We start from the raw sequence: 12098 nt of genomic DNA on the forward strand, positions 1-12098 counted from the left end.
TTATTGCACTACATCCTTAAATTTGGGTTGATTCTAGACTTTAATTATATTCTATTCATTACTTTTTCTGATTTATTAGCACGCTATTAAAAAGCTCTTAATTTTCTCACAACTAGTCTAGTTAGTTACCCATTTTATGTGTGTGTGTGTGGTCTTCTTTGCTACTCTGGCATGTTTATTTTCTCCAGATTTTAGAATCAGCATGTGAAATTACACAGACCTTGTTAGTATTTATTGATGTTTGGGGATGACATTGAATTTATGAGCTAATATAGGGAAATTTTCTTATAGTTTGAGTTTTTTAATCAATAACAAATTGTTTTTGAGTTTATTATAATTTGTCTATTAGTTCTTTGAAAATACTTTTAATGGTTGCGAAGTATTCCATCGTGTGGTTAAACTGCACTTTAACAGAATAGATTCCAAAACTACACTCCAGAGACACGTAAAATTAAGCTTTTGGTAAACATGAAACTTTAAAAACTTTAGTAGAAGACAAACTGTGCTGCTGACGTAACTGGCTAGTCATTTGGAGTTGGGGAAAACAAAGATGGATTCTTGGCTTACTCTCTACACCAAAATGTATTTCAAATATAAAAGTAAAACAGTAAATACTAAGGAAAAATTGACCAAAAAAAATTAGGTTGGCAAAGCCCTTTAAAGTAAGACATAATACCCACAGGCCCTAAAAGAAGAGATTAAACTTAATTAAATATAGATTGTAAAATTGGGGAGTCATAATTTATATGAAGTAAATTAAAAATAGAGAAATTTGTAACACATGGCAATGAGCCCATTTATTTAGTATGAAAAGAGGGGCCTCTTAGGAATGAGTAAGAAAAAGGCAAGTATTTTAGTAAAAATATTTGGAATGACTCCAGATAGGTGCAGTTTGGGGAAATATAAATGACAAATTTATAAAAATACAGCTAATCTACCTAATAATTAAAGAAGTACAAGTTAGAGCTTCTGGGAAGGTGTAAAAGTAGGCATTTGAAGAGGTAGAATGGCAGAAAGGCTTGCTTATCTTCCCTTGTGCTGCTCACCTTTGGAAATGGCCTGAGTCCCTGCTCTTGGAAATTCTGATACTAGACTGAAGTTGAGCCTGGGCATGGTTTATAAAGTTCTCCCAAGTGATGCTACTGTGTAGTCACGGCTGAGAACCAGTCTTCTGACTCTGCTGATTATATACCCACTGTGTATGCTTCTCTAGTATTGGCATATGGTCAAAGCTATTAACATGGAGAAATGCTACTCATGTAATAAGCAAAAAGGTAGTAATCTTATTAACTGAAAAATGTAGGCATACTTTGAAAAAAAACAAGTTACCTTCACAGCAGTTATCTCTAGGTTGTAATGTTTTTGTTCTTTTTATTTCAAAAAGGTTAAAACCAAAATATAAACGTGTGTTGCTTTTATAATTGAAAAATCTTAAGCTTAAAGTTTTAGGGTCTTTCCTGTCACCAAGATAATCAGTCATGCACAAGGGTAGAGATTTACATTGGTACATAACTGACGTATATTAATGTATAATCTAATAGCATTAATAGCATTGATAGAAACAAAAGGTCACTTCATCAAAGCTCTTTGCTGAAAAGTCATAAAAGGAAAAGCAGACAAAGGAAAGTAGCCAAGGTGCATGGTTAACTGAATTGGCATTAATTAACTGATCCTTTCCATTATTAACCAGAGTATTCTATTTATAGATATCCCAACTTTTTTTCTGATGAATTAATTTAATATGTTTGAAAAGATAACCAGCAGTGCTTTCTTAAAAAGCCTAGTGAGACAATAAAATGAGGTGGTGGGTTTTTGTTTTGTGTTTTTTTAGTGCCAATATACAACAAACCTCATGAAACCTATGCTGCTGTAACTTGTTACAAACTTGATCTAATAGGCTTATTTTCAACTGTTGTTACCAATTTCTTAAAACTAGGAATCACTGTGTGAAAGATAATGCATATTCTGATCTCTGCAGTAGACAGGAACACTTTTATTACAGGAAATCAAAATGTTGGTGCATTGTGCTTGCCTCTGAATTGCTTGTGAAAAACCACACTGACAAATGGTTACCTTACTTGATTATTTTTTTTAAAAAGCAATATGAGATTACAAAAGGTATATCTTTATTAGATGTCGGACTGAATATGAAGTTAAAGATCAAGCTGCAAAAGGGGATGAAGTGACTCGAAAACGATTCCATGCATTTGTGCTCTTCCTGGGAGAACTTTATCTTAACCTGGAGGTGAGTACTTTTCAGTAGTGACAAAGCCTAAGATATAAATTGATCTCAAGGGATTTGTATTTACCATAGCCTTTTACAACATTAGGGATGAAATGGGAGAGGAAAAAAGTCTCAGTACCTACTAATGGTAGTTGTGGTAGTGGTGGTTGTTTAGTTGCTAAGTTGTGACTGACTCTTTTGTGACCCCATGGACTGTAGCCCACCAGGCTCCTCTGTCCATGAGATTTCCCAGCAAGAATACTGGAGTGGGTTGCCATTTCCTTCTTTGGGGATCTTCCTGACCCAGGGATCAAACCCACATCTCCTTCATTGGCAGGCAGATTACTTACCACTAAGCCACCAGGATCTGTCTTCAAATGGAACACATATACCATTCTGTCTTCTGTTCATGGGAAGGGTGTTGGGAGATGGTTACTAAGCACTTTAAAGTCATTATATACTTTTGGAAATCCGTGGTTTACATGTGATTTTTAGCTTTTGGAATACAGACAATCACACTTTTTTGAGTCCTTGTTTCATAAATATTAGCACACTTAGTTGTTGACTTTCAGATAGTGACTCAAAAGCAGCTTGTCCTACAGAGCACAAAGCTTTGAGTGAAGAGGGGAGAGATTAAAGTTTCTGAGGTTGTTTTTTTACACCTAACTCACCCTCTGTAGTTCTTTTTGGTCCTATTGAATGTCTGAATTTTCCACATAAACTGTATTTGTACGAAGTCTACAGCTAAATTGGTGGTATACTTGAGTAAGTATATGCTTGTTGGCAGGCAACATAAGTGCTGAATGTTACTTTGTAATGGATTTGCTTGTTTTTCTTTTGACTAGTTATTCCCAGGTATACGTATAGGGTCTGATTTGGGGACTTGTGTTGTAAATGCCACTGAAAAGACACATGAATCTACTATCAAATGTACATCTCAGTGCATCTAGATCTTTGTTCAGTCTTGTGCCTGATTTACTATCCATTTTACCACAGATAGCCTTAATTAAAAAAAAAACTCATGCCTTAATCTTAGTTTATTTTGGTGTTAAGCCAAATAAGAGCACCAATATCAAATGTGCTTTAAATGGATTGTCACTTTAAGAATGCTGTTGAATTTCCTATGTAGAAATAATCATATGTGTAGGGAGAATGATAAAGATAAAACATGACTCCTGAGTTTATAGTTCTTCAAGTCAGAGAGCTGAGATACATGTTCCATTCTGATATAAATTGTTTTAAAATAGTATAAAAAAACAAAAAAAAAGCTCTGTTCCCCCAAAGATCTTAACTTTATAGACTAGAAACTGCTTTATGAAGCAGTAACATTAAGAGGCTTAAATTATCCTGACCGTGTGTTTTGTTTTAACCTAAAACACTTTGTTTTTCCAACATTTTGTTAAACCATTTATATATTTGTATTTTGGCATGGTTGCCTTTTCTTTTCTTTTGCCCCAAAAGATCAAAGGGACAAATGGACAGGTTACAAGGGCAGACATTCTTCAGGTCGGTCTTCGGGAGTTGCTGAATGCCCTCTTCTCTAATCCTATGGATGACAACTTAATTTGTGCAGTAAAATTACTGAAGGTGGGTTTTACTTATTTTTTTTCTTAAAATTTAAAATGTTTTATCCCTCTAGTGCATAACTTAGAGGAAGGGAAGTACAATACATATACAAATTCAAGATTAAGTTATCTAAGTTAAACACTCTTGAATTTAAATATTGGAAGAGCAGTATATACTTACTGCTTAATATAAGCAGCAAAATTTAAAAGTAAAAAATAGAAGTTCTTCACTCTTTCTGTAAAGTCCTTTTTCTTCCTTTCCTCTGTATGTATGCTCTCATAAGATCTTATTCTGTTGTGGTTTGTTGTTTTTTTTAATCACCCAGTGAGAATCTTGGATTTTTGCCTGGCTCTTTTTTCAGTAGCTTCCTAGTGTTCCATTGTACACATGCACATTGTTTATCCATTCCATCCTTGAACAGTTATTTTCAGTTTAGCCAGTAAGCACTGTCAGTAATCTTTAATTGTATCTTTTATATATGCAGTTGTTTATGTAAGTTAAATTCCTACACATAGATTTGGTGGCTCAAGGAGCATGTATACCTCAATTTGTTAGGTAATGCCAAATTTCCCTTCTAAATGCTTATTAACCAGAGTGTATTCCCACCAACAGTGAACGAGCATACCTCTTTCCCCGTATGCTTAATCAGCGATGGGAGAATCAATCCTAGATTTTATTTTATCATTGTGATGAGTAAAAACCAAAACATTTTAATTTGCATTTCCTTGGTGAAAATCACAAGTGAATTTAAGCTTTTTTTGGTTTATAAGCAATTTTTTTTCCCCACAGTTTCTGTGAATTACCTGTTTCTATCCTTAACTTTTTCCTGATGAAGTTTGTGTTTTTTAAGTTCTGAGTTTCTATACTTATTGGATGTTGTATATATTAAAAAGTGATGTTGGTTAAAATTTTATACCTATTTTAGTCATACAGCAAACCTACTGTATAGTCATTGGCATATACAACCTGTGATTAAATTTCTGCTATAGTTCATTCCTTTTCCTTGTCAAGAAGAACAAAGTATAGTGATTCTTGAATATAGATGGTAGAATATAATTGGGAATATTTAAGTTGCTAAATTCATCCTGTTTAAAGAATGTTTGAACTGCTGCTAAGATCTTTTTAGAATTTCGATACTTCATTGAATTCCTTTTTTTTTGACTGATATTTGCTTGTTTAGTTGACAGGGTCAGTTTTAGAAGATGCCTGGAAGGAGAAAGGAAAGACTGACATGGAAGAAATTATTCAGAGAATTGAAAATGTTGTCCTAGATGCAAATTGCAGCAGGTAGGAAAAGAACTAGTATAGATAGCCAGTAGATATTCCTTGCTTTTTCTTTGGGAGTGTTTTTAATCTGTTGTAGTTTATTGGAATAATCTTAATAGATCCACAGAAATTTTTTCCTTTACCTATGAATTCTGCTCACCTAGCCACTTCCTTCAATTATGCTTATAAATAGAAGTTAAGATATTCCTGTGAGAGTATGACTCCATTAAAAAAAAAGGTTCATACTTTTATAATTCAATAAATACTTGGATAAAGTACAACTGTAAATCCAGCTGGAGGTATAAAAATGTTAGCAGCATCCTACTGCCTTTGAGAAACATATATAGTCAGTTACCGAGAACAAGTATCAAGCCTGTTTATTCCCAAAAAAGACAGCAGGAGCTAGGCAGTGGCGTACAAGCACATAGCTTTCATCTTGGTGCATGAGAAAGCAATTCGTATCCTTTGGCCAGTGCTGGACGCTGCTGACCAAGTGTAGCTCTCAAGAGGTGAGAGCTGGCCCTTCAGTGGGTGGCACTGTGGGAGTCTGACCTCGATAAAGCGGAAATTGCTGCAATGTACAGTGAGGCTCAGATCTAGAAGTGGTTCTCTGAAGTCCCTCTCCCTCCCATGGCGTCAGGTCATCCTTTCCACAGCACCGTCAGTGAGGGTCAAAGGCATACAAATCTCACTGGAGATCAGCTACTCTCCTGCAAGAGTCTGAAGGGTACTATTGCTGTTAGAAGGAAGAAACTGTTCCCCAGGTCAAGGAGAGGAAAGAAGTACTGACTGTAGTCCATGGCACCAACCTTCTGGGGCCTTTTCAAGCATCTGGAAAGGGTCTCTAAAAAGGCTAGCAGAGAGCTGAGCCTGCCAACTGGCATTCCATTGTCTATGAATTGGACAGGAACATGAAGCCCAGCAAGCCTGTGCAGTTCCTAGGGCATGAGGAGACAGTGTGTAAAGCCATGGAAGCTGTGTGCCCAGGGCAAGGCCGAGAAGGAAGAACAAGCAGCAGACTACTCCCAAGGACACCCTCCCTGCCCCTCCCATTCCTCTGCACCTCCCCCCTGCACATGTCACAGCGACCACATCCGTGTAAGTGGCAGCTCCGGATGGAGACTGGTGGCTCCCCATTTTGTATTAACTATTTTGTCTCTTGCACCCACTCCCTTCATACACTCTAGTTAGAATAGCACGTCTGGGGCAGGGTCCTCAGTCCAAGCCGAGGGAAGCCTTGTTCAAGAAGGTCAACAGGTAGTAATTCAGGGGCATTTGTCAATGCTTTGTTTATTACAAGGACTTGTTTGAGTAATGGTAGGGTAGTCATGTTAAGGTGTGAGCAATGAGGGGAGGCAGGAGAGCCTATTTGTGTTTCCAGGGGCCAGTCCTGTACTATCCTGTAGTCAAGTGACTGCATGGCTCTAGTCATTACAGTGGGAAATGAATGTAACCTGTGATGCTTCAAAGAAATATTTCCTCCCTGGCTCCAGGAGATTGGGATTGATTCTGAATGTTTCTGTGTTGTCTTTATTTTTACAAAAAGTTATATAATTAAAAACATTCTGGGGTTTCTCATGGCAATTGCAATATTACCATATGTGGTCATCACAAAATAAGCCATTCCTTACACCACCATGGGATAAACTCCTTAACTTCTAAGGTGTAAGAACTTCATGCTTTGATGTAAGTTGGAATTCCTCCCCTCCTTATTTTATGGCAGTGAAATGCCTCTTGATCAAGTCCAAGTATGTCTTTCACTGTGCCCTGATTTCTGAATCTTGTTCTAGTTGCTTGGCCTGCCACTTGGGCCCACAACTCATTTGAGCATAACTGTACCAAATTGTTTTATTTCCAGATCAGTATAATAAAGGAGTGATACTCATTTTTTAAAGGAGATAAATTTGTTTCATTATAGGAAATGTCTAGAAAATCAGTGCATGTTAAATTTTTTAAACAAAGTTTTAAGCATCTGTAATATATTAGAGAATGGTAACACTTGCTCACCTTAACTCATTTTTAACTTTTGTCTGCAGAGATGTAAAACAGATGCTTTTGAAGCTTGTAGAACTCCGGTCAAGTAACTGGGGTAGAGTCCATGCAGCTTCAACATACAGGGAAGCAACACCTGAAAATGATCCTAATTATTTTATGGTATGCCAGTGGATGCATTTTAAGTTTGGTTATTGCTTGAATTCAGATTCTGGTAATTTGTAGATAAGTTACATAAAGCAGTTCTCAGAATTTAGTATAACAGTTCTTCACTGACTTAGGGTCACATGGAAGCCATGGAATCCTCAGTGAAAGGGTAGACTAGAGAAAGAGCCATTTAAAGGCAAGGGAAATAAAAGGCCTGTATTTCAAACTTTTACTGGCATTTTGTAGTAAATTAAGAAAATGAAAATGGCTATCAGGCCAGTGATGCTCTGAAGCTCTCAATAGGACAGGCATAAAGAAACCATGGAGGAATGCTTTTATTATAATCCAGTCTTGGAGATGGCTTTAAAGAAAAAATGGTGGTGGGAACCACAGCTAAAAATCAGTTGACTTTAAGTCACAATGCACAACAGACCAACTCACTTAGAGTGTGCCAGGCAGTAGACAGGGTTAGACATAGGAACTGGAGACAAGGAAATAGTCCTCTAAAGACTGTCGACTTTTGCAGTGAAATGGAAATGGCTGCTAGGAAGTTTTTTGCTTGTTATTGCATTATCAGGTACAGTTGAGTGTCCTCAGTCATGTTCTGTTAATGTGCTTTTAAAAAATCAATTCTGAAATAACATATTTTAATCACTCTTGATTCCTCCTAGAATGAGCCAACATTTTATACATCTGATGGTATTCCTTTCACTGCAGCTGATCCAGGTATGTCATCTCAGGCATTTTCTGCCCATTTATTAGTAAGATATTGAATTACAGAAAACCATACCCTCACCAGCATGAAGTTGTAGCTTTAAGAATTCACATCATTGTAAAATATAGGGTAAAGTTTTGTCTCACTAGAATATTCTCACAGTTACTGTTTGGAACCACTTCAGGTTGAACATCTGATTCAGTATATAGTACCTTGTCACCTTAACAGTGAAGGATTGGAAGAATCCCTCAATTAAATGCAACCATTTTTATCTTTTCTCTAATACTTTAATACTCTAAACTTTCAGGTAGTTAGAATGAAAGGGAAGGATGGTTCTAGTTCACTATGTAGTCTGCAGCTTTCATTGGTACAGGTTAATACTTGCAGATGTTAAGAATTATGGATTTTATTAATAGTTGGGTCAGTTAATTAAAATCTAAATCTGTGCACACTTCTCCTTCCAGAAAAGGGCCATTTGTAAAATGATTGCTTTAATTGTGGTAAACAGAACTGAACTGTGAGCAAAAGAAAATTTTCCCACTTAATACAACCTTACAGCCAGCTTATCAGAATTTTCTCATTTGTTTCCTCTGGATTACAGACACTGACTGTCCTATGCCTCTAGCACAGAGGTCAAAAGAACTGCTTAACTTTTCAGCTTTAAATTATGAATTACAGACATAAGTACAATTTAAAGTTGAAAAGTTAAGCAGTTCTTTTGACCTCTTTGGTGGTTTTTATATTGTTGAGTATTTCAAAACTGGCCAGTTTGATTCACTGTCAAGATAAACTAATTTCACTATATCATTATATATCTTGGGTCTTTTCAAAGAAATAAAACTGTATAGATAATACTAAGCCATTTTCTGTTACTGTAATTGATCTTTCACCCTCAGGTCCAGTCCTTCCATAATTTCCCTCCTAGGGTACTTACTATCCTGACATGGGTGTCATTGTGTTATCTTTTTACTTCATATTACTGTAAGTTATAGGCATTACCATACACAGTAGTATTAACCTAAAATGTACCTTATTGTGCATGCCTTTTTGCAGTTTATTTTTTTACTCAGTATTTTTGGTATTTGTTTGTGTTGATATATATAAATGCCAAATGATAATCTACTGAGAGTAAACCATAATTTATAGATTCCCTCCCCCTTGGGGCCCCCCATTTTTTACAATGGGGGGTGGTTCGCACTTATTACTACCCATAATACCATGCAAACAAACCTTTAATAATCTTTGCATATAGAGAAATTTCCTTAGGGTAAGGAGGTAGAATTGTTAGATTATAGGCAATATACATCTTCTGCTTCACTAGATGTGTTGCTAAGCTGCTTTCGATCGTGATTATACAGCTTAATATTCCCACCAGCAGCATATGAAAGTTCCTGTTTCCCATTGTTGGTAATACTTACTGTTACCAGACTTATTTTTCTTTCACCAGACCTCTTTTTCTGGTTTCTGTTTTATTAAAATAACATTTTAATAGCTGTTAATAACATTTAATAACATTTTCTGTTTGTTATTTATAATAACAGATTTTATTAACCTTTTGATTTCTTTGAGAATCACCTGCTTGTGTCCTTTTCACATATCTCTGTTGAATCATTTGTTTTTCTTATTGATTTGTAATTATTTACATGGTCTGGAAAGTGATCCTTAGTTTCTGCCAGTATGTGCTATCTTTCCATTTTTTGTCTTATGTAGAAGCTTTGAGTGTTAAGAGTCTTATGTGTGTCTATGACTTAGTTGCCTTACTACAGGCAAATTCTATTGTGTTCTAAACCCTGTTTTTTTATATTTAGGTGTTTAATCCATCTGGCTAACTCTTGTATGTGAGATATGGTAGGAAGTAAATATTCTGTAGTTCCTCATGTCAACACAGAGGATGCTTCCTCTCTTCGATAAAATATCCCTCTGTGTACCATGTAACTCCCTATAAATTTGTGTCTTATTCCTGTGTCTGTGAGTGTGGATCTTCTATTTGTCTTGACATCAATACTGCATTCTCTTAAAATTTTATTTATTTTCTGGCTCTGCTGGGTCTTTGTTGCTGCATAGGCTTTCTCTAGCTGCGGGGAGTGGTGGCTTGTCTCATAGCTCAGGGGTTCTAGAGCATACAGCTTTAGTTGCTCCATAGCATGTGAGATCTTCCTGGACCAGGGAACAAACTTGTGTCTCCTGCATTGGCAGGTGGATTCTTAACCACTGGACCACCAGGATAGTCCCAATACTGCATTCTTAGTTATTCTAACATACTGTAAATCTTGCTGTGTCTGGTGAGACAGATTTTCCTTCTTCCCCTTATTCTTTGAAGCTGCCTTGATTCATTTTGGTTCTTAGAACTTCCTTTTTGTCTAATCTGTCTTTCCTACTTATTTCTGGTGACTGTGGAAATTCATTTTAGTTTTCAAACAGGATTGTTTCTGAATTTTGTTCAAAGTATCTTGATCTTAAAGTTTCAAGGCCTTTTTTCACATTATTCTAAATATGCTTAGTTTTGGTTCATATTTTTAATTCTAACCCTGCTGTTACTTCTGTCATATACAAAGTTACTTCTTTATATTGTGATATTTTTTGCAATCTCATAATTTAGCTTTCTTAAACTTTTGAAATGTTTTCAAACTTATTGTAAAGCTACAAAAGTAAAAACAGTGGAAAGAACACCCATCTGTCTGCCTTTTACTCAGATGTACCTCTTTGGTTAACAGTGTTTTCTGTTTAACATTTGTTCTTTCCACATTCACTCTTTTTCCTTAAATCATTTGAAGTTACATATATTATGGCCCTTTCATGACTGCTCCAGCATTCTAACTACTGCCTGTTTGTTGTTCTTTATGAAAAAGCCTTGCGACTTGGATTGTAGAAACATGTATCCAAGGGGAATTTGTATTTGCTGTGTCAGGAGCTGCAGGGGTAACACTGGCTTGGAACACATTTTTTGATTGTCATAGAGATTCTTTATGTGGACAATAGAAATTTGAAATGCATACCCATTGTTAAAAAATTCTCTGGGGAATTATCCTTCAATTAAAAATTTTAAAAAATTATCTAGGGAACCAGTTTCTTCACAGTGCTTCTGTCCTGATTCCAAACGCAGGCAGGGACAGCCAAGCTTCTTTGCCATCTCCCTTTACAGCTGAGGTTTTTCATTGTTTTCTTGGTTCACCTTTTGCTTGAAATACCAGTTCTTTGTCCTGGGTTTGTGTAGGTGAGATGGACGTGGGGCATGAATTGCATCTCCCTATTTCACATGGACTCAAGACCTTGCCTTCTGACCGTCTGTGGGTTTTAAAATCCAACCCTTTTGTTCCTAAGACCACTTGGTCTACCAGCCTCCCAGCTGTAAGAGTTACGTCATCTGGTGACGTGAGCAGATGTGTGTATGAGTAAGTGAGTGAATGTGAACTCATTCATACATTTAAGAGAGTGTTTTATCTGTTGCTTTATTTATTGCAGGACCGTCTTATAGTTAAAATTATCTCAAATACCAAGATTGGATATCAAAAATATCACTAACCCTTTAAACTGGAATTAGTTTTATAGACACTGACAATCTTGGAAAAATAAAGTCTCTGTCAAGTTTAATGTAATTATATCATCCTCTTGAAATTTGAGGTGGCTGTTCACAGCTGTAAGATAACTAGTTTTAATATACACTGACCCATTTTACTAATAAGGGGTAAGGGCTTTATACATACTTGCTCATCTTAAAAGATCCTCAGTAACTCTGCCTAAGACATTGGCAGGTAGAGAGCTATAATACCACCTTCTTACAGTCTTAGAAAGCCCAACTAAGGGAAAGTTGGTGCTACTGCTAAGTTGCTTCAGTCATGTCCGACTTTGTGTGACCCCATAGATGGCAGCCCACTAGGCTCCTCTGTCCCTGGGATTCTCCAGGCAGGAGTACTGAAGTGGGGTGCCATTGCCTTCTCCGAAGGGAAAGTTGGTATAGCTGAGACATTTATTGTATCCACCTTCCATCTGTCTCTAAGGATAGGGAAGAAAAGAAAATCTTTACTCAGAACATTTGCTAGGTTAGCCTCCTCTGAACTTCGAGCAATGATGGCTCTTACCTGCTAGCCAGATAGCTGAAGAATAATGGAGCCAGAAGCTAGGAGGTTCGACTGAAATCCCTCCTTGTGGAAGGACAAACAGCAGTATGGAAGAAACAAGTTAGGACAG

At 36.5% G+C, this 12098-nt stretch overlaps 1 protein-coding gene across 2 annotated transcripts in view; it reads left to right on the top strand.

Moving 5' to 3' along the window:
- PAIP1 (poly(A) binding protein interacting protein 1) overlaps positions 1–12098 on the top strand; it is a 29507-nt gene that overhangs the window by 12798 nt on the left and 4611 nt on the right. For both annotated transcript variants that reach the window (XM_068990552.1, XM_068990553.1), the window contains exons 5-9: positions 2134–2245; positions 3686–3811; positions 4971–5077; positions 7093–7210; positions 7867–7921. In XM_068990552.1, coding sequence (XP_068846653.1) covers positions 2134–2245; positions 3686–3811; positions 4971–5077; positions 7093–7210; positions 7867–7921 — 518 coding nt within the window. The remainder of the gene's footprint in view (positions 1–2133; positions 2246–3685; positions 3812–4970; positions 5078–7092; positions 7211–7866; positions 7922–12098) is intronic.

The sequence above is a fragment of the Capricornis sumatraensis genome, chromosome 18 (assembly GCF_032405125.1).
Source record: "Capricornis sumatraensis isolate serow.1 chromosome 18, serow.2, whole genome shotgun sequence".
Lineage (NCBI taxonomy): Eukaryota > Metazoa > Chordata > Mammalia > Artiodactyla > Bovidae > Capricornis > Capricornis sumatraensis.